The following is a 23,641-nucleotide window of genomic DNA, read 5'->3' as shown; positions in this document are numbered from 1 at the left end:
AAAACCATTGAAATCTATTTCAGTCCATACTAGGGAAGCAGTGTTAAAACTTTGGCATAGAGCCCCAGTTCAAATGCCTTGTCTTCTGTCTAAGGTGGCCCCTTGAATGTGGTACATACTTATTTTATGTGGTACATACTTATTTTCACTTTATAATAATTTTACTGTTTTATCTATTTTTGTAAACCCCTTTAATTTTTTTGCATCCAAGCAGCGTATCAATTTCACGAAATAAATAAATACAATGATGGTGGAATAATAGGAGCGATTTAGATGAGGCTGCAGTTGGCCCTTCTCTCCATCTTCAAAGGAAATAACCAAGATGTTCTGTTTCAATATATTTTGCTTTTCTTTAGTGGTACCGTAGCTGCCTGAGTTGACCATTGTGCAAAAATTAAAAACTTTACAAAACGTGGACCTCCTGGTATAGTACAAAAAGTGTGGAATATGGCTCTCCCTGAAAAGCTTGTGTTCTGTCTTCCTACATTATCGATGTGGACTTTTTCTGTTCTTTCCCCCTTTTATATATATCAAAATTAAATTTAAAAACATTTAAACAGAACACACGCCTCTACATCAATGAGAGCTAAATAAAAACACCCGCATTTTAAAAAAGTTTAGGTTCAGATGTGATTCAAAACTTTGTTTAAAGGGACTCTGATGGCATGGGGGGGGGCAGGCCAGAACGTCAGTTTGCTATGTATTTTTATTGATTTAGTGGGGGCAGCGAGGCCCATGGCTGGGTGTGTGATTACGGTATGTGATGATTGTGTGACCCAAATAAAACCCTCAGCTCGCTGCTGCGGGTTCCTGCCATAAAATCTGCAGCTCCGTTTTTGTTGTGTTTTGTGTATCAAACATAAGTCTTTGTCGCATGACCCACCCACCTACCTCCAAGTCAACGCCATTGAACTCAGCGGGACTTGCTTCTTAGTAGACGTGCCTAAGATTGTGCTGCAAATAACCATTGCAGAGGGGTCAAACACTTAATTTTATTTTTTTGGGGGGTGGGGGTGGATGGGTTGTTGTCTATCACCTTAATAGTTTCCTTCTAGCCTTCCCAGAAAATGCTCTTGATTTTGATACCGGTATGTGTGTGTACGCACGTGCGTTGTACTTTACTGTACTCAAAATACAGTACAGTACCTGGTTTTGTTTTGTTTTAAAATAATAATCATGGATTATTATTCTTAAAGAAACTCGCGCTGGGGCGTCAAGGAGAGTGCCCAAGGCTTGTGCAGAGTACAAATTCCTGGTTTGTTTTCAGAGTGCAAACTCTGCCCCCATAAGCGGCGCTGAGCCTTTTCCCGGGAGGAAGCCGAGAAGCGCTCCGTGACCTCGGAATCCGGGCGTCCCGCTTCGCATCAGGCCTAGAGGGGAGGCGGCGGGGGAAAGGCGGCTCTTTCCCCGACGGCGGAGAGGAGGCAGGGGCTGGCGGGAGAAGCCGCGAGCCAGGCCGGTTGCTAAGCGTTTGGGACGCCGCCGCCGGCGGAGGAGCAGGAGGGAAAGCGACCCCCGGAGTAGCTGCCTCCGCCGTCAGGGAAAGGAGGGGAGTATTCTCGCCCTTGGAGATGGCGCCTCCGCCGATGGTCTACCCGGACGACCCCCTGGCCATCGAGACCCGCTCGCCGCAGTCCTGGGAGGGGGACCATGAGAAGTTGGCCAAGGTGGGGTGGCGGAGGCGAAGCGGGTGGGTCGAGTTGTAAGGATTTATTTCTGTGATTAACATCGACTTCTCGTTCCTGCGAGAAGCGGTGCATCATTGGGTGGTATGGTATTATTAGTCCTGTTGTAAGGGTAGGCCCCTCTTAAATTAGTCCTGCTGATTAATTTCAATGGATCTAAATTATCATGGGCGTAGGCAGGGAGGGGCAGCTGTCCCCCCCCCCATCAATAAAAATACAGAGCAAACTGAGATTTTGTACTCCCAACAAAAGGCCTTCCCCCCAAAAATAATCCTGGCTATGCCCATAGATCTAATTCTGAGCAGGACTGCAGACCCTCCAGGTGTCCCTATTTTCCAGGGACATCCCTGATTTAGAGAAGTAGGTCCTGTTTCTGATTTGATCCCGGAATGTCCCGCTTTACCTTAAGACATCCCTATTTTCATTGGAGAAAAGTTGGAGGGTATGGCGTTATCTGAACCCCCATGCCGTCTGAAGGCAATCCTGTATAGAGAAGGGTTTTTTTTTAATGTTTAATTATATTTGTATATATGTTGGAAGCTGCCCAGAGTGGCTGGGGCAACCCAGTATGATGGTGTGTGTGGGGGTATAAATAGTAAAATTATCATAATGGAATGCAACATCCTTATTTTCATCGAAGAAATGTTGGTACTCACCTGATAAGGAAATCTCTTAAAAGTCGCTCAGTGCAATTCTAACCATGTCTGCTCAGGAGACTACCTCTTTGGCGATCACTCATAGCAGAGTAAGATTGTCTTCCATAAACACGGTTTTAACAGTGATTCTGTAAGTGACTATGGAGGCCAATTCTGAATCCACACATCCTTCCACAGTGGGGACATTGGTTTCCGGACGGGAGTTGATCACGGTTGCCAAGCGTGCCTTCCTCTTAGCACGTTTCTCCCTTGCGTCTTGAGTTCAAGTGTCTTCAAAGCCCATGACACCTTTGGTAAAGGCTGTTCTCCAAGTGGAGCGCTCGCAGGCCAGTGTTTCCCAATTGTCAGTGTTTATACTACATTTTTAAAGATTTGCCTTGAGACAGTCTTTAAACCTCTTTTGTTAACCACCAGCATTACGTTTTCCATTTTTAAGTCCGGAACAGAGTACTGTAGTTGCTTTGGAAGAGGATCAACAGGCATCCGCACAACATGACCAGTCCAACGAAGTTGATGTTGAAGAATCAGTACTTCAACACTGGTGATCTTTGCTTCTTCCAGTACACTGATACTAGTTCGCCTGTCTTCCCAAGTGATATGTAAAAATTTTCGGAGACACCTTTGATGGAATCTTTCAAGGAGTTGGAGTTGGCTTTTATAAGTGGTCCATGTTTCACAAGCATATAGTAAGGTTGGCAGTACAATAGCTTTGTAAACAAGTATTTTGGTTTCCCTGCGAATGTCCCGGTTTTCAAAACTCTGCGCTTCAATCGGGAGAAAGCCGCACTCGCAGAGCTCAGACGATGCTGGATTTCGGCATCAATATTGGCCCTTGTGGAAAGGTAGGAGGTAGGAGAAGTGATCGATATTTTCCAACGTTACACCATTGAGTTGGATTTGTGGTGCTGCAGAGGGGTTATTTTGTACTTGTTGATGCAGCACTTTGGTTTTTTGGATGTTGAGTGATAGGCCAAGCTTTTTGTAAGCTTCTGCAAATATATTTAGGGTGGTTTGGAGGTCATCCTCTGAGCGTGCGCACACTACGTTGTCATCAGCATACTGAAGCTCTATGACGGAAGTTACGATAACCTTACTCTTTGCTTTCAGCCTGTTCAGATTGAAGAGCTTTCCATCTGTTCGTTATATGATTTCTACTCCGGTGGGGAGTTTCCCTTCGACAAAGTGTAGGATCATGGCAATGAAAATAATGAATGGAGTTGGGACAGTAACACAACCCTGTTTAACACCTGATCCCACTGTGAATAGTTCACTTTGAGAGCCATTTTTATCTGCGATTGTTGCTGTCATATTATCATGGAGGAGCCGAATGATGTTTACAAATTTATCTGGGCAGCCAATTTTCAGAAGGACAGTCCACAGGGCATTACGATTTACAGCGTTGAAAGCCTTAGGTCAATAAACGCCATATACAGGGGTTTATTGGAGTAATAATAATAATAGACGTAAGCCCTATTGCATTCAATAGGCTTTACTCCCCGGGAAATGGGATTAGGATTGCAGTCCTGGTTAATAATATTAGAGGTGTCATGTAGCGCTTTTCTTCAGACCCAGATAAAAATGTTGTTAGGAAGCCAGGGGCAACCACTTCACACAGCCATCAGCAGCCACAAGGAACCAATTCACATGTGGAGAGATTTAAAATAGACTCCAATGAGCCATTTGCCCAGGATTCATGTAAATTGGCTTCAGTGGACGTGCAAGAGAGAAACTGACAGAACAGAAGGTATTTCTAATCACACTTTGTACAGCCCTGTTCTTGACTGGTGAATCTACAAAAAAAAAAAAAAAACAATGACAGAAGATAACATGAGATACTCTGTTCTTTCACAGATTCATTTTAAAATTTTAAAAGGACATTCAGCAGCTGTGACCTCCTGTCAATTCTGTTTTGATGAAACAAAAGTTCTTTCAGGCTGTTATGACAGCACAGTGAAACTCTGGGTAAGCTTGTTACAGACCTGAAGCAAGAAACCTAATTGATCATATTGCTCTGAAGTCTAAACCGTAGTTTATTGTATTAGCACAAAGGTTAAGTGAATCATTGTTGAAAGTGCCAAACATACACTGTCTCTAAGGTCGGAGTCCTTTGTACACTCACCTTGGAGTAAGTCCCACTATACTCAATGGAATTTATTTCTGAAAGGACGTATATCAGATTGAACTGGAAACTATTGGACACAATTTTACTTCCCAAATTAAAGTGGTAACTTTCCCACTGCTTGCACAATGAACACTTGGTCTGCAGAGCTCATTTTTGTAGGGTGTGGTGATGGTTCAGTATATAATACGTTTTTTAAAAGAGTAGAAAGGTTAGAAGCTATAAATAATATAAATGGAAATGCGGGGAAAACATTCCACTTTTGCATTGTGGGTACCTCTGAACCTGAGACACTAGGCAGAGAATAAGAACACAATTTATGCCCTGTGTGGTTGCATTTGACTTCAAATAGCCCAAAACAGTCCTTTTTGAAGAGATAAATGTATCATGCGGCTTCATGTGTATCATGTGGCTTCATCAGGTAAACAGACGTAATTGATTTATCGGATACAAGTTCTGCGGGCAGCTTATAAGCAGAACTATTTCGAATAATTAAGTGGGGGGGGAATACGTGCTATGAATTAGCCTTCATTAAGTGTCTTTTTCAGTCTGAACACACTACTTAATAACCAAGTTTATCTTTATTTCTTGAAGGATATTGCCGGTGCTGTCTGTGTTCAGACCTTTGAGGGTGAGCACACTGGGCCCATTTCTGAATGCTGTCTGAGTCCTGATAATAAAAGGTGATAACACTGTTGTATTTTATATATTAATTAGTATGCCACGGAACTAATTATATTCAGCAAGTGGGTTTATAGGAGCAGGGAAAAGAATGATGACAAAACAGATGGTCAATGCAATCCTGCCTTAGAAAGCCAGTAGGAAAAATTATTACCACGACTGTCTTGTTATATATATCTTATAAAATGCTTGAATATTTTTTATTAAAAATAAATAAACAGAATAATTAGATTTAAAGTCAGTGTTGATATAGTATTACTACCACATGTAACGAAGTCCACAAAAGCTTATGCCATATTATACAGGTGAAACTTGGGAAATTAGAATATTATCAAAAAGTGCATTTATTTCAGTAATGCAACATTTTTTATTTTTTATTATTTTTACAAATGCTTTCTTCTGGAAATTCCACAGTAATAAAACAAATAGTTACAAAAATACAAAAATAAACATCACTATTACATTTCATTAATTACATTCCATTTATAATTGTCCCGCCTAACGACAAATAATTACAATTACAACAAATAAAGGCTTGACATATCTTGCTTTGCATGTCATGCTTCTATCATGTATATTGGTTTCACCTTTTAAGTTGCATTACTGAAATAAATGCACTTTTCGACGATATTCTAATTTTCCGAGTTTCACCTGTATATGCCAGTCTTTAAGGTGCCACAAAACTTGTTGTATTTGCTGTAAGCGAAGGGACTAAGACAAATATTCCTTGGGAGAGAGTATTGCCACTGAGTCTGGCTGCTGCAATGTGGAGGAGCCAAAAGAGAAGCATATATCCTCAGTGATACTCTATGAGTTAATATTGGGACAAATGGAAGATGGAAGGGTGGCTGGGGTCTCACCAGACACCATCATCATGCCACTTGAAGAGATCAGATGCATTCGGTGAGCACTGCATCTGATATGAGAAGAAAATTCTGTGTGAAGATGTACAGTTTTACAGAGTCATCTTCAAGGGATGGATATAAGCTAATCCTCCTTTTGCTCCCACATTTATTTTGCCACATTGCTGGATTTAAGATGTCGGTGCAACTTTTGTCAGAACTGAGTGGAGAGCCAGCTAAGAAGCATGAGGGGTTTCTATAAACCACTGCTTTATTTCTTGTAACTCTTTCCATTAAAAGACAACAGCGATGCAAATCAGTACAATATATTCAATTAAATCAATGCTTTCGCATTATGGCTAATTAATTTAGAAGAGACATTAGCTATCCAAAGTGGTTATAGATAAGAGGAAAGCAAACAAGCATGATAACAAAACCATCTTCATGCCACGTTGTTGTTGTTGTTGTTTAGTCGTTTAGTCGTGTCCGACTCTTCGTGACCCCATGGACCATAGCACGCCAGGCACTCCTGTCTTGCACTGCCTCCCGCAGTTTGGTCAAACTCATGTTCGTAGCTTCGAGAACACTGTCCAACCATCTCGTCCTCTGTCGTCCCCTTCTCCTAGTGCCCTCCATCTTTCCCAACATCAGGGTCTTTTCCAAGGATTCTTCTCTTCTCATGAGGTGGCCAAAGTATTGGAGCCTCAGCTTCACGATCTGTCCTTCCAGGGAGCACTCAGGGCTGATTTCCTTAAGAATGGATAGGTTTGATCTTCTAGCAGTCCATGGGACTCTCAAGAGTCTCCTCCAGCACCATAATTCAAAAGCATCAATTCTTCGACGATCAGCCTTCTTTATGGTCCAGCTCTCACTTCCATACATCACTACTGGGAAAACCATAGCTTTAACTATACGGACCTTTGTCGGCAAAGTGATGTCTCTGCTTTTTAAGATGCTGTCTAGGTTTGTCATTGCTTTTCTCCCAAGAAGCAGGCGTCTTTTAATTTCGTGACTGCTGTCACCATCTGCAGTGATCAAGGAGCCCAAGAAAGTAAAATCTCTCACTGCCTCCATTTCTTCCCCTTCTATTTGCCAGGAGGTGATGGGACCAGTGGCCATGATCTTGGTTTTTTTGATGTTGAGCTTCAGACCATATTTTGCGCTCTCCTCTTTCACCCTCATTAAAAGGTTCTTTAATTCCTCCTCGCTTTCTGCCATCAAGGTTGTGTCATCTGCATATCTGAGGTTGTTGATATTTCTTCCGGCAATCTTAATTCCGGCTTGGGATTCATCTAATCCAGCCTTTCGCATGATGAATTCTGCATATAAGTTAAATAAGCAGGGAGACAATATACAACCTTGTCGTACTCCTTTCCCAATTTTGAACCAATCAGTTGTTCCATATCCAGTTCTAACTGTAGCTTCTTGTCCCACATAAAGATTTCTCAGGAGACAGATGAGGTGATCAGGCACTCCCATTTCTTTAAGAACTTGCCATAGTTTGCTGTGGTCGACACAGTCAAAGGCTTTTGCATAGTCAATGAAGCAGAAGTAGACGTTTTTCTGGAACTCTCTAGCCTTCTCCATAATCCAGCGCATGTTTGCTATTTGGTCTCTGGTTCCTCTGCCCTTTCGAAATCCAGCTTGCACTTCTGGGAGTTCTCGGTCCACATACTGCCTAAGCCTGCCTTGTAGAATTTTAAGCATAACCTTGCTAGCGTGTGAAATGAGCGCAATTGTGCGGTAGTTGGAGCATTCTTTGGCACTGCCCTTCTTTGGAATTGGGATGTAGACTGATCTTCTCCAATCCTCTGGCCATTGCTGAGTTTTCCAAACTTGCTGGCATATTGGGTGTAGCACCTTAACAGCATCATCTTTTAAAATTTTAAATAGTTCAGCTGGAATATCATCATTTCCACTGGCCTTGTTATTAGCAGTGCTTTCTAAGGCCCATTTGACTTCACTCTCCAAGATGTCTGGCTCAAGGTCAGCAACCACACTACCTGGGGTGTACGAGACCTCCATATCTTTCTGGTATAATTCCTCTGTGTATTCCTGCCACCTCTTCTTGATGTCTTCTGCTTCTGTTAGGTCCTTACCACTTTTGTCCTTGATTATGGTAATCTTTGTACGAAATGTTCCTTTCATATCTCCAATTTTCTTGAACAGATCTCTGGTTTTCCCCATTCTATTGTTTTCCTCTATTTCTTTGCATTGCTCATTTAAGAAGACCCTCTTGTCTCTCCTTGCTGTTTTTTGGAAATCTGCATTCAGTTTCCTGTATCTTTCCCTATCTCCCTTGCATTTTGCTTGCCTCCTCTCCTCCGCTATTTGTAAGGCCTCGTTGGATAGCCATTTTGCTTTCTTGCATTTCCTTTTCCTTGGGATGGTTTTCGTTGCTGCCTCCTGTATAATGTTACGAGCCTCCATCCATAGTTCTTCAGGCACTCTGTCCACCAAATCTAAATCCTTAAACCTGTTCCTCACTTCCACTGTGTATTCATAAGGGATTTGATTCAGATTGTATCTTACTGGCCCAGTGCTTTTTCCTACTTTCTTCAGTTTAAGCTGGAATTTTGCTATAAGAAGCTGATGATCTGAGTTACAGTCAGCTCCAGGTCTTGTTTTTGCTGACTGTATAGAGCTTCTCCATCTTTGGCTGCAGAGAATATAATCAATCTGATTTCGATGCTGCCCATTTGGTGATATCCATGTGTAGAGTCGTCTCTTGTGTTGTTGGAAGAGAGTGTTTGTGATGACCAGCTTGTTCTCTTGACAGAACTCTATTAGCCTTTGCCCTGCTTCATTTTGAACTCCAAGGCCAAACTTGCCAGTTGTTCCTTTTATCTCTTGATTCCCTACTTTAGCATTCCAATCCCCTGTAATGAGAAGAACATCCTTCTTTGGTGTCATTTCTAGAAGTTGTTGTAGGTCTTCATAGAATTGGTCAATTTCACTTTCTTCAGCACCGGTAGTTGGTGCATAAACTTGGATTACTGTGATGTTAAAAGGTCTGCCTTGGATTCGTATCGAGATCATTCTGTCATTTTTGAGATTGCATCCCATTACAGCTTTTGCCACTCTTTTGTTGACTATGAGGGCCACTCCATTTCTGCTACAGGATTCTTGCCCACAGTAGTAGATATGATAGTCACCCGAACTGAATTCGCCCATTCCCTTCCATTTTAGTTCACTGATGCCCAGGATGTCGATATTTATTCTTGTCATCTCATTTTTGACCACATCCAGCTTACCTCCACTCATGGTTCTTACATTCCAGGTTCCTATGCAATATTTTTCTTTACAGCATCGGACTTTCCTTTCGCTTCCAGGCATATCCGCAACTGAGCATCCTTTCGGCTTTGGCCCAGCCGCTTCATCAGCTCTGAATCTACTTGTACTTGTCCTCCGCTCTTCCTCAGTAGCATGTTGGACGCCTTCCGACCTGAGGGGCTCATCTTCCAGCGCCATAACTTTTATATGCCTGTTGTCTTTGTCCATGGAGTTTTCTTGGGAGGGATACTGGAGTGGCTTGCCAGTTCCTTCTCCAGGTGGATCACGTTTAGTCAAAACTCTCCACTATGACCTGTCCATCTTGGGTGGCCCTGCATGGCATAGCTCATAGCTTCTCCGAGTTATTCAAGCCCCTTCGCCACGACAAGGCATTGATCCATGAAGGGGTCATCTTAACTCAGGCTCAGCTTGTGGGTTATTTTCTCTTCAATGAGCAGTAGCCCAGGTTTGTTCTTGGCTTAGCAGTCATGGGTTGTTGGGGGAAAACAAGCAGCCCAGGTTCAGATGACAGGACAATGCAAAGTTCTTGATTTGTTTCAGCACAGTCAGGAGCAAAGCTGGGATTCTTGAGCATGCTGGGCATTGGCGTGAAATTGCAGTTAAACATTAGGTATGGTTTAACGTGGCATGACGTTAAACCATACCTAATGTTTAACTGCAATTTCACGCCAATGCCCAGCATGCTCAAGAATCCCAGCTTTGCTCCTGACTGTGCTGAAACAAATCAAGAACTTTGCATTGTCCTGTCATCTGAACCTGGGCTGCTTGTTTTCCCCAACAACCCATGACTGCTAAGCCAAGAACAAACCTGGGCTACTGCTCATTGAAGAGAAAATAACCCACAAGCTGAGCCTGAGTTCAGATGACGCATCAAGTCGAGACTTGTGGTTTTTTTGCTCATGGCGTAGAGTGGCCAGGAGACTTTTAAGCTACATGAACCAGCTCACTGCTCATTCGTCTTGCACCAGAGCTAAAGGTCTTTTATAGTTTAACAGGATGCGCAGACCAGACCACTGCATTAGTTGTCAAAATACTGAAAGGCCATTAGGATAACAGTGCTTACATTCTGGATTAGTCAAGAGAAATTGTTATTTTGGTCTAATGGAAGGTGCTGAAAAATCAACCGTGGGAGGCAAATATAGATACTTACCCATCTTGGGATAAATATAATTGAATATCTTTGTTGTATAATGGACCTTAGTGCTTTTTTTTATTATTTACTTTTTTTTACTGCTGCGTCAATGACAGAGCAGTTACCAAGCAACATCAGCTGCCGGAAAATGCACAGGAAAGCTAGCCCCAGAAAACCTCATATTCAGAATAGCACGCAAATTCTAAATCGAGTACAATGACAGCTCAATCCTGTGGTCTCAGTACACCAAGCATCCATCACTCCATCGTTGGGATTCTGTACACAGCCATCAGCAGCAGAGGCAACATTTCAACAGTCACCATAGCAACAAAAGCCACAATAGCAACAACAACAACAACATTGCAGCGACTGCATCTCTGGCAATCCTGCCCCGTTTCCCAACCCCACATTAGCCATGCAGGGGTCGTGGGGGGGGGGAGGCGACAGCTGGATGACCCCCATGATATAAGGCAGGATGTGGTGAAGCTTGAATGTCTTCCCACCTAGTCTATGCACAGAAAAGCAGGCAACCAGCACGAGACGCAGTTGCTTCTCCGCTGTGTTGCAGTTGGAAGGAGGGCAGCTGCCACAGACTCCAGGGCTGTCTGACACGGGTACAAATTGACTGGCAGCGCAAACGCAAGCCGTCTGCAGCAGCCAGCCTTTTGCCAAGCAGGCCGACGGGGAAGAAAGGAGGGCTGTTCCAGTCGCAACCCTCAGCCAGCTTCAGAGCACAATAGGTGGGAAACCAAGCATGGGAAATGCAAGGTCTACCTAGGAGAAAGTTCAAGACCTGCTGTGGCCCAAATCCTTCCTCAAAGCACTCATCACCAGGTCATGCCAACCACAGCCATTATGCTGGGTGTCTGTGCGAACAGAGTATTTTATATTCTTGGCAAGAGGAGATGGTTGCATAGTCAAGGAAGAGCAGAAATGCCTACACAGTGGTACCTCGCAAGATGGAATGCCTCGCAAGACAAAAAACTCGGAAGACGAAAGGGGTTCGCGATTTTTTTGGTGACTCGCAAGACGAATTTTTCTATGGCTGTGCTTCGCAAGACGAATAGGAATGCATAAATTAAATTTCAATGCATTCCTATGGGAAGCTGCGCTTCGCAAGATGAAATTTTCGCAATACGAAACGACTCGCGGAACGACTCTGGGGCTATCCATTAACTTCAGTGGGAGAGATTTAATGTATGGTGCTTCTGTTCTAAGCAAGCATTCCCCGGGGGGAAGGAACAAGGCCCCAGAGAACATAGGATTCCTCCTAAGTTACATTCCTCCTGGCTCTGCTCCTTAATTGCTATAGGGGCAGATATTTTTGTTGCCACTTTAAAAGTGGGCTGTGCTGGCACAGGGATTTTGAGAAACAATTCCATCCTACCCAGTGGCCACAACTAAGTCACATGATTTCTCTCTCTCTTAAATATCTTATAAGCCGAGTGAGCGGTTTGTATTTTCCTGCTTCCCAGGGTTTTCTGCTTCCTCCATAAGCAGATCACATAAAAGAGAGAGCCAGTTGATTTGCAAATGTGGAACATCCCAGTTTCCAGTTTGAGTGTAACTCTAATGAACAAAATGGAGCTATAGTATTTGAAGACATATCTATAGTGTCATTTCTCTTGTACTGTACTGAGGGCTTATCCATGCTTCCTCCTTTCCCGCTGCTTTCCCCCAGGAGAAACAGCTCTTTAGCAGTCAATCGGAGCAAACACAATTTGGGTTTTCTCCAGATTGACATTTGCTCCTATTTTGCACTAAAGAGCAGGTTTTCCCTGCAAGGGGGAAACCGCTTGGACCCCTGCCTAGAAAGCCCAAGTTAAGTGGAAAACCATTCCAACTCATGCTTTTGAGGCAGGGAACAAGCAGAAGTGTGGACGAGCACTAAATATTATATATGATGGAGGATGAATCTTTCCAGAATATGGGAGTGGAGCATAAAGCACATTCGTAAGCTATTTGTTATTGCTATCTTAAAAATAATAATAATAATAATAATAATAATTAGCATGAATCAAACGTTTTTGCTGTCTTTGAACATGTAAATGTGTTTAATGTTTTAGGTTGATAACAGCATCATATGATAAAAGTCTAAGGGTCTGGGATACTGAAACAGGGAAAGTGCTTGTATGTATTGCTTTTTAAAATTTTTAAACCCCCTATTTAATCACTAGAAACTAAACTTCCATTTTACTCAAATGTTTATCCTTGCAAACACATGCAGTCATTTGGAATGGGGGAATAGTTTGGTGAAGCTTCTTGCAGTGAAAATTGGTGGTAGTGGGGTTATAGTTTTTTATTATTATTATGTTTTGCATTTTGTGTTTTTATGTTGTCAACCGGCCTGTGATCTTCAGATAAAGGTTGGTATATAAATTTAGTAAATAACAATAATACAGTAATCTCAATGGTTGTCTGCTCCAAATCAACCCCTCCCAAAATGACTGATTTTCTGTTGGAATTTGTACCTGCCCTTCAAACAGATTCCAAGGATAAGCTTACAAAAATCAGAAATATAATTTTAAAAATTGAGCATACACTCAGAAACTGCATGAAAGCAGCAGCCAGTGAGAAAGCGCCTTAGACTGAAAGTCCTGGGGAAACAGAAAGGTCTTTGGCACCAACCAGCATGACATATCTGAATGGGTGTCAGTGGGGGGCCTTCCGTAAGAATGGGTTATATTCATTTGTGTGTAATGTTTGGTTCCACCCTAATGGTCTAATTCAATTGGTACAGTTTTTGATCATGTAATTTAAAAACCAAAGCAATAAAAAAAAATTATAGCAAAATATAAGCGTGCGCTGCATTTCATGTTTTTACCGTATATATGATTTCTGGCTCTGACCAGGATTAAGCTTTCAGAAGTTACTTACTGTTCCTATTAAACAGGATTGGATGTGTGTGTGAACCATAGCCTTATCTCAGAATGTTCTGGGGCATAAATACAAAGTGTGACCGGAAAGTTTGGTGAATGGTCACAGAAATTGGACATATTCGAACATACACACCTTACAACCCTTCAAAGTAGGCCCCCTCTGATACAATGCACTGTTGATGTTTGTAGAACTGTTGGAGAAGTCCTCTTTTCATACTGCTTTCAGTTCCCTTGTCACAGCAGCTTGGACATCTTTGATGGTTTGCCGACCTTCATGGAAACACTTAAACCACTCACACACTGTCTTTCAAGTTGCAGCTTCATCTCCGTACACAATTTTGAGCATTTCGTGGGTTTCCAATGCCGGTTGTATGTTCAAATATTTCTCGCTGCATGAAGCAAAATAATAATAATAATAATAATAATAATAATAATAATAATAATAATAATACCGTATTTTACGGACCATAACCCGCACTTTTTCCCTCTGAAAACTGAAGGGGAAAAGTCACTGCGGGTCCTCCGTGGCTGCAGCCAGCGACAGGAACGTGGGGAGAGCGAGAAGCAGCCTGAAATCGGGCTGTTTTCGCCCCCTCCGGGCTGCAGCCAGTGACAGGAACGTGGGAGGGGGGAGGAGCAGCCTGAGCTGGGGGCGGGGGCGGACGGGAGCTCCATCCTTCCTTCTCCCCTCTTTCTTTCTTTCTTTTTCTCTCTCCCTCCCTCCTCTCTCTCTCTCTCTCTCACCACCCCTTCCTTCCTTCCTTCCTTCCTTCCTTCCTTCCTTCCTTCCTTCCTTCCTTCCTTCCTTCCTTCCTTCCTTCCTTCCTTCTCTTTCTCCCTCTCACCCACCCCTTCCTTCCTTCCTTCCTTCCTTCCTTCCTTCCTCCCTCCCTCCCTCCCTCCCTTCCTTTCTTCCTTCTCTCTCTCTTCCCCTCTCTTGCCCCCCCCCCCTAGTTTTGATCCTGGGTACACCCGTCTCGCTGTCCGATTTCTGTGACCGTTCACTGAACTTTCCGATCACACCTTGTATAAATGCTTAGAAGTGAGTTAAATATTCTTTTTTAAAAACCTGTGAGCATGATCCAGTCTGCCCTCTGCACACTGCCAGGTACATGGTGGGAGTGTCACCTTGGTCTCAGTCTCAAGTAACTTGAGCTGCACCTGGGCTCATGTGCGTATAGGTTTGGTTCTTGGCTGATCGTTAACCCTAAAAGCATAACCTCAAGGGCTTCTCTTCTCTTCCCCAGTGGACTCTAGAGCAGGATGGCCTTCTGACTTCATGCCACGTTTCTCACGATGGCAAATACATCGCCTCCAGTTCCGATTTGGAAAATTCTTTATTCATTTGTGGTTTAGAAGATGCGAAAAAGGTGGCATATGTCAGAGGTAACATTTTTAAAACTCCCAGACATACACATGCCACACACTTCAGTGGGACGTGTACAGGATACAATTCTGTTTGGTTGTGCCCCTGCCCGTTTGCATATTGGTACATGTTTACCTGGATCTAGAGTATATATGGATTTCTTACGTATCACCCTAGAAGGAGCATGTCTTTGTACATACTGTTTAATACATTGTTAAATATTTTCGTTCTGCTCTACTGCTTTGTTGTAGATACACTGCACAGCTGAAAGCTTCAGTGACCCTATTTACGTGGCTTATCATGACAACTAATGTACATATGGTTATAAATGGCAAGCATTGTTTGACAAGTACCCAATGAAATTGTGTGCGTGTATACCTTGTTGCATTCACCCCATTCTCTGCAAGATACTCCACAGGTGTCTGCTTACCTAGGGTCTGGTTTCCTTTAAATGAAGGCCAATGGATATACTGTGGTATCTTTTGAATATATGGTTTTATATATGGGTGGCGTTGTAAGGACGCGGGTGGCGCTGTGGATTAAACCACATACCCTAGGGCTTGCCGATCAGAAGGTCGGCGGTTCGAATCCCCGCGACGGGGTGAGCTCCCGTTGCTCAGTCCCAGCTCCTGCCAACCTAGCAGTTGGAAAGCACGTCAAAGTGCAAGTAGATAAATAGGAACCGCTACAGCGGGAAGGTAAACGGCGTTTCCGGTGCTGCTCTGGTTCACCAGAAGCGGCTTTGTCATGCTGGCCACATGACCTGGAAGCTGTACACTGGCTCCCTCGGCCAATAATGTGAGATGAGCGCGCAACCCCAGAGTCAGTCACGACTGGACCTAATGGTCAGGGGTCCCTTTACCTTTACCTATATGATCTAAGCATAGAATGGAGAGGCTCGCAGCATGAACACCCCAACAGATGGGGAAGCCCCAAGTCACAGCTTTTGGGTCCAGCACAGAGCAAGACATGTCTCTGCAGTCTCTAGCTTCCAGTGTCTGCCAAAATTCACACATGCGCAGCCCCACTCCCCCCTTAGCCTATTGTTCCCCATCCTAGGATGACATCAAGTCAGGTGAGTTGGGGAAAGGCCCCTCCATTTGTCTCTATGGCAACCTCTTCGGACATGTAAATAGCAGTACTTAAGGCTATACCTTAACAATGGAACTAGTCTACCAGTTTACCCGGTTTCCTCTTGTAGATTGTAACCTCGCGCAGGATCACAGTTTTGGAAGGGACCAATGGATATCATCCAGACTGACTCCCCCCCCCAAAAAAAAACCCTATAACAATACATACACCACACATATCTCCTAAGGATTCCTTTGGCACAAATTTGAGCCAATTGAATTAACAGAGTGTATTCTAAGGCTAGTTTTTGATGTGTAAAATTGCTAAGAGTTGAATAAATTGGGAATCAAGTGGTGGGTGGGTGGGTAAACTGACTAAAATAAATAAATCAAGTCAGTATTGCTGTCACTACTTCAGCGTTATTAAACTGGCATTTTGCCCCATACTTAGATGGTTAGTAGTTGTGTGTGCAAGTGTTTCAGTTCCTGCTGTGTTTTGCATCTATAGAGATTTACATTAAAATAAAAAAAAAAACATAACAATAAGCTGAAACTCAGATGTGAGTAACCATAAGACTAGCTGCTAGCTCTTAACTTTGTCCAAAGTGCTTGCAGCCTGTTACTTGGAGTGTTTCTTTCTTTCAGAGTATCACAGAAGCACAGTGAGAAGATGTCGTTTTGATCCTCAGAACCAACGAATAGCTACAGTGTCATCTGACATGTCTTTGAAATTCTGGGATATTATAGCACAGTCTGCCACAGTCACAATTGAAGGGTAAAAGAAGCAGTGAAACAGCTACCAATGTGGCTCTCATGAAGTCTGCTTCCTATTAGTGCAGGCATCCCCAAACTGCGGCCCTCCAGATGTTTTGGCCTACAACTCCCATGATCCCTAGCTAAGAGGAACAGTGGTCAGGGATGATGGGAATTGTAGTCCAAAACATCTGGAGGGCCGAAGTTTGGGGGTGCCTGTATTAGTGTAAAATCCGTAGCAGTTACATGGGTAATGTGGCCACTTCCACTAAACTAGGTGTTTAGTTTGGAACCGCCTTTTTCACTCTCATTTTATGGGAGGCCCATCCACATAATAGTCACCCTCCTGTGTTTTCCCACTCTTGAGTGCTGAGAGTTCAGCTTTTCAAAAGATTTTTATGTGCTCTTCGAGCAGTATTGTTTTGATTTTGGCAGTGATGTATCAGGCAGCTGAACCTACCACAGCTCAGTATATCCACACTATCCGGGTTTTTTTTTAATGCTTTTCCAGATATAATTTAAAAAATATATTAACAAAATGGTCCTTTAATGAAAGAGTTGTTTATTTCATTAATTTCATAGCTCTTTTTCTTTTTTTGGAGCCAAACCGTTTTTTTTTAAGAAAGAAAGAAAAACAGGAGTCCATTTTTAAAAGTATGTCTGTTTGCACGCAAAACATCCTTTGCCCCAACTCATATTTTCTCCTTATCTGCCATGTCCAGACGGGTGTTACTTTTACTTGTACTTCACAGGTGATTCTCCAAAGGTAGCCTTTGGAGGGCATTGTGTGCCTGGGACAAAAAGCATTTGCAGCTATGAGGCTAGCCAGAAAGAGCAGCAACTGACCAGTAACTGGGTTTTTTCTGCAGTACCGGGGCTGAGGTCAAATAGTGTGCCCTACAGAAGAGTCAACACTATAAATTTGATGGTATCCTGCTGCAGTGACCTGCACGTCTTTTTCAGGGCACACACCAATGCAATTGCAGATTGCCGTTTCTCCTTGGATGGCCATTATTTGTGCACAGCAGGTTGGGATGAAGTCATAAAGTTATGGGATATCAGGACTGGGGAGTTCCGTTCTCATGGACCCATTATTTTGGATCAGGGCCACATTGGAATAGTTGGCTGCTGTGATATTAGTAAGGATGGTGAGTAATGTGAAATGGCATATAATGGCACCTTCTACGCAAATGTATAAATGTGAAAGAAAAGTGTGTTTATTTCAGATGAGTCACAGGGGTCATGCTCAAACCACTAATTAAGTTCTCAACTTTCAGAATGAAATGATTTTCCGTTTTGATTATATGGTTGCTCATTTAATTGAGGTAGACTGAACTTGATGACTTAGATTGCTGTTCAGACAGCCTTCTAGAACACTCCTTAATTGATAAGCTCATTAAGGTCTACTGTTAGGTGAACATGTCTGAGCAGAGAAATAAAATGTCAAGCTCTATGATGCTGTGTCAGCCCCTGCTTGTTCTATTCAAACCTCTGCCACTGTTTAAAATAGCCACTTCCACCCTATCAGTATGCTTCCATCCTCACTTTATTCAAACTCCTGCCATTGTTTTAAACCACCACTTTCCGTCTTCTTGCTCTGATGCCATTACCGCAGTTGTTTTGCAACATACATTCACTTTTGCTCCCCTCCCCTACCATGACTTCCTGCGAATCCAGGCCTAGAAATCTCCCAGTGGGAGTTGCGTGATGACATTTTTACATTTTTATTATATAGAAAGATATGGCTTAGTATTCTTAATGCAGTATTTCAGTTGTATTAAATGTCAAAGTTTCATTCACTTTTTCCTGCATGAATGAATCTTAGTTTATTTAATAACAAAGCACAAGCCAGTCACCTGACATAATTTTATATTTCAGCATCGCTTGTGGTGTCTGGAGGTTATGACAAAACAATTGTTATCTGGGACTCACGAGAGGCATATAAAAAGATATGTTTAAAGGTACTGTGTAATCATTTGCCTGGGCAAAGGAGGACTTAATTTTGCTTCTGTAGACGTTAGCGGTGAAACTCCAATTGACTATGCAAGATTAGTTCCTAAATTAGAGATTTATTTTTTTAATGGTCTTTCTATACGAATAATTCAATTGGTGTCTCTCTTTTTCTCCATCTCGTCATGTTTTATATTCCAGTAACAATGTTTTAAGCCCTGACAATTTCTCTGCTTTTATAGCTGATCCATTGGGCAGTGCCCACATATCTCCTGATATTCAGAAACCATATTCTGCACATTCCCACCTCTGGCACTAAGCCATTGAGTTGTAGTTGCTAGGAAACTAAACCATAATTCCTAGGGTGGCTCATGATCAAGCATCACAGTTTTTTGAACAGCAATTGTGTGCCCAATATTTTCACTTGTAGGTAACCATAACAATGTGAGGCCTGTATATTCAATAATGCTTGAGGTTGGTTAAGGGTCCCCAGCCTCTTTTGAGGCCGTGGGCACAGTTCAAAATTTGAGAAACTCTTGCGGACAGGGCAGGGCTGGCTCACCCATGAGGCAAGGTGAGGCAACTGCCTCGGGTTGCCGGATCCGCAAGGACAGTAGATCCCCTGTGATGCCCCTTTGATTCTGACTTCAACCCTTGGATAAAGATGCTTTGACACTTCCCCCTGTGCTTGATGTCAATATCCACTCCTTCCTTGTTCCTGGTGTAGATCTTTAATCCTCACTTCTTCCCTGGTGGCGGGGGGGGGGGGAGGGAGGAGTGCCAGTTTGCAATTTGCCTCAGGTGTCCAAATGTTTTGGGCCGCCCCTGAGGCAGGGCACCACCGCAACAGAAATGGCTGCCCTGCAGGCTGGCTGGCCACAAAAGGGAAATAACTTGCCCAGGGAACTGAGTTGCAAGGCAGAGGTTGGGTCTGAGCCCCAAGTGCCAAAACGTATTTGCCTCCAGAAGGCGATTCAACTTTGTGGAAGGAAAAGTGATGGTGCTCAGAGAACTCCCCCCCCCACCCTGAAAGCACGCACAGACGAAAGACACAAATCCCACACAGAAAACAAAATGTAACACAGGTGTCTCTCTCACGCACACACCGAAACCCCCAATTGCTTTACTCCCGACTCCCAAGCTTCCTAGGCAGTGGCATGGTCCCAAATATTTTCTTTTAAAAAAAGGCAGCCTCCTACCTTCTCCCTTCCCTTTCCTGTCAGTGTTTCTCAGCACCACATGGGAGTGGAAGCTTCACTTTCTGGCCAATATAGAAACAAATGTGCAGGGCTAAACCCCGACACCCATGGGTGCCATAGGAGGGAACGGTGGCAATGCTTGTGGAGACCCCTTTCTTGTAGGGCTGCTCCCTTCTCATAAAGGACAGAATGACAAGTGCATCCGCCGGAAAAGGGAAACGGAACCGTAGTTCTTCCATAACAGTAATTAAAACTATTCACTATGAAGTTCTGTGGAAGATAGTATATTTAAACTACTATATTAAAATTGTATATAAGTGCTTAAGAAAGAACACAAAGTATTGATTAGATTATGCCAGAAACAGATGGGTTTTCCCCCCTCAGAGGGTCACAAAAGACTCACACCTCAAAGATCTTGAATGTAGAATACATCTTATAATGCACCTCTAAGCAGTTTTCATCGGTGACATTCACAACAGAAAAAGGCCTTCAGTAGTATTGAAATAAAATAACAATAGAACTAATAGTGCAACCATAAGCATGCTTACTCAGAGGCATGTTGCACTTAGTTCAGTAGGACTTGGCTCTCTACAAATGTCTTAAGGGTGAACTAGATCCCATTTTTGTGTAATCGGAAAACTTTCTTTGCAGGGTCATGCAGGTTGGGTGACAGACATTGCTTTGAGTAGCAACAAGAAGCGGCTTGTATCTGCCTCAAAGGTATCATCAGTAAGCTTAGTGAAATAATTGGAAACATAGTTCAGTGGCTGTCTTCCTCCCAATCCCAACTGCTTCCATAGATACCTCGTTGTGATACTTCAATCCCAAAATGTTTTTTGTGGGCCCCTCAAAATCCTGATGGATTTGTCCTTAAAAAAGAGAAAACCTTGAAGACCATTCTCGTGTGTCTCCTGCTATGAGTCTGTGGTGCCAAAAAATATGTGTAACACCCACCCACACCTCGATCCCCTCCATTTTAAATATTTTAAAATTGGTCACACCCACTTTTGTATTTCAGTCACGCCTACATTGGCATGCAGCCCCCAAAGGTGTGGCCCTTGGCCTGAAAATGGTTATCCACCCCTGCTGTAAATTGATAGAAACCCTTCCGTTGTTCCAGGACTGTACTTTGAGAGTTTGGGACATTGCAGATGCCCATGAAATCCCTGTGGTGGTCCAAGCCGTTAGAACAAGAGGCTCCAAGTTAGCAAAGGTCAGTCTGTTATTCATCTCCTGGATGTAACTACCCTACAAGAATGTTTCCCTCTATTTTTATGTCCATATGCTGCCTCATTTTCCTTTTAGCAAACCCCAACCTCAGAATCCTACGAGCTATAAAGCCCATTCTGCGAGCCACAGGTGCATTTCACAGCCTTTGGATCAAAGAATGTTGAAGGGCAGAACATCATTTAAGTCAGGGATGAAATCTGGAACTCGTTTTGAATGTCACACCTGAATATCGGAAACCATAATAAAGGAGAACGCCTGAGTAGCAGGAAGCTGCATATCCCATTGTGCATAGCACCCTTCCCTGGCCTGGTGCTTCCAGATGTTTTGGACTATAACTCCCAGCAGCCAGCTGGTGCTTTCCCCACATCCTTTCCGGACAGGAACAAGAGCTACCAGCATGGCATTCCTGTGGCAGCAAAAAAATATTTGGGGGGGGGGAGGTAGGCAGCCTTGCATATGTATGTGTCTGGGTACATCGTTGTCCCTGCACAGACTGACTGCAGTGTATCTCAAATGCAGGATGCAATACGGTTGCCAAAACAATGGATTCCAGATGGAATTGCAATATTATCTTACTTCTGAGCACACATGGTTTAGGATTGAGTTGTAAGGCTACAATCCTGTTCTTTCCTGGAAGTAAGCAGCATTAAAGACAATAATCAAAGATTGCACTGCAATCAAGAAATCAAGTCATTTTTATCTTGCCCCACTCATTTTAATGGGACTTACGGTAAGTGAACCCAATATGATCTGTTACCTAGTAAAATGCTACTAAAAAATTAGGAGCACGTGTTAAATGTCTCTTATAGAGTGATTTCTGCTAAGCATTCCTTAGCATTTGCAGAAATGGGTCTGCATGTCAGTTTGTTCTTAGAATGGAAATTCCTCTTGTTTGAACCACTGATACGTTATTTTTTTCTATATAAAAAAATCTAGTGTGAAGAATGTAAGAAGTCTTTCCTGCTCTTCCACAATGATGAAGACAAAGTAGAAATCAATTGTGTTTTCTGTCGACTGGCAAGTTACAAAGAAAGTGTCCTGCCAGATCCCCCTCCATTGCCTCCATTGCCTCCTGATTTTTAAAGGAATCAGCAAGAGGCCATTGCTGGTAATTTTTTAAGTGATAAAAGTTATTTGCCTGCATATACAGAACTCGGAACTGGTTTTTTTTAGTCTTTAATTACATACTGAGATTCCTACGGAATAGAGTCATTTGAAGGATCCACTGTGTCCTGCTGGTTGACAAGCATAAAATAAAAAAATCTGTACTGCCAAGTGGATTTATACAACTTCTAGTTCCATTGTGGTCCTTTCTTGAGCGCAATTGAAAAAGTTACCCAGTAATGTGAGAGGAAAGTCGTATGAATCTCAATCTAGTGCGGAACAATTAAGCAACATGTGCACCATTAAGCAACACAAGTCTAGCTGAGAGGTGGAACTTGCGGTATTCAAAATTCTGAAATCCACATTGGAGCAATACCTTTATTAGGGCAATCAAAATGCCACAAAATAGTGTGCAAGCCATGAAGCTTCAATCTGATCAAAGCCTCGAAAAGGAAAGTGGAGATTTTCACCAGTTGCAGACCCCATCAATTTCAACATCAACCAAGTTTTTTCCTCCTCTCCACCTTAGGTTATATTCTAGCCTGATTTAATATTATTTATTATTTTATTTAACAGGATTTATATGCTGTTTAATCATACATAACCTCTAAGCAGTTTACATAGAATATGAAATGTTCATTAAAAATACTGATAAAATCAAACATTAAAAAAGCAAGTTGACCAGAAATTTATCAAAATACATAAAAGTACATCTTAAAACTATTTCTGGAAGACTTACCTAAACAAAAAGCCTTTAGCAGGTGCCAGAAATAATACAGCAAAGGTGTCTGCTAATATAAACGGGCAGGAAGCTCCAGAGACTAGTTGCTGCCACACTGAATCAATTCCTTGGAACTGAAGAGTTCTGGGGAACTTGAAAGTGTGACCACAATTTTTTGACATTTTGGTTGGCCTAATAAAAATATTGCCCCAATACAGGTTTTGGAATTTTTCTTGTGGACCAAGATGGCTACTTCTACGTTTTGAATCTTTGAAGTGTGTTCATATTTGGTTGCATTTGCAAATGTAGATACACATGTGTGTATAAATGTAGACCGCCAGTTTTAAGGAACACAGGAACAAACCACTTTTCTGAATAATGCTTTTTGTAGGGTAGGGAGCGCTGGGGGTGAGTTTATGGAACTTTGATGGCCCAAAAAAGTTTGAGAACCATTGATAGATGCTGCTACAATCAGGGCTGCGTCAGGATCTGGAGTGGCACTGGCAGCAGATCCCGATGCAGACTTTTGTCCCCTTTTGTTCTGAGGGAATTGGGTACGTTTGGCCTGGAGACCAACAGGAGATCCGATAGCCCTTTTCACATAATTTGAGGGCTGTCACATGGAAGATGGAGCAAGCTTGTTTTCTCCTGTTCTGGAGGGTAGGACCGGAAACAATGGATTCAAGTTACAAGAATAAAGATTCTAACAAACATTAGGAAGAGTTGTTTCGACAGTGGAACGGATTCCCTCGGGAGGTGTTGGTCGCTCCTTCCTTAGAGGTTTTTAAGCAGAGGTTGGACGGCCATCTGCCATAGTTGAGATTCCGGCATTGCAGGGGGTTGGACTAGATGACTCTTGGGACCCCTTCTAACTGTATGATTCTATGTAGATCTGCAATTACCCCTTCCCTGGCAGGGAAGGGTCGCCATTTTGTGGTTTGCCTCAGGTGTCAAAATATC

The 23,641-nt window shown here is 42.8% G+C and overlaps 1 protein-coding gene across 1 annotated transcript; it reads left to right on the top strand.

Annotated features, from left to right (window-relative positions):
- The first annotated feature begins 1,310 nt into the window (after positions 1-1,310).
- Positions 1,311-22,145, top strand: WDR88 (WD repeat domain 88). Its single transcript, XM_088671810.1, has 11 exons — positions 1,311-1,667; positions 4,193-4,303; positions 5,055-5,143; positions 12,476-12,539; positions 14,536-14,674; positions 16,370-16,499; positions 17,441-17,625; positions 18,356-18,438; positions 20,278-20,346; positions 20,747-20,839; positions 21,793-22,145. The coding sequence occupies exons 1-11, from the start codon at positions 1,572-1,574 to the stop codon at positions 21,937-21,939; spliced, it is 1,206 nt and encodes a 401-aa protein (XP_088527936.1). The 5' UTR covers positions 1,311-1,571; the 3' UTR covers positions 21,940-22,145.
- Positions 22,146-23,641: the final 1,496 nt, after the last annotated feature.

This window comes from Zootoca vivipara, chromosome 6 (assembly GCF_965207765.1).
Source record: "Zootoca vivipara chromosome 6, rZooViv2.hap1.1, whole genome shotgun sequence".
Classification (NCBI taxonomy): domain Eukaryota; kingdom Metazoa; phylum Chordata; class Lepidosauria; order Squamata; family Lacertidae; genus Zootoca; species Zootoca vivipara.
The sequence above is the reverse complement of the archived record's forward strand: the minus strand, read 5'-3'. Positions and strand labels throughout refer to the sequence as shown.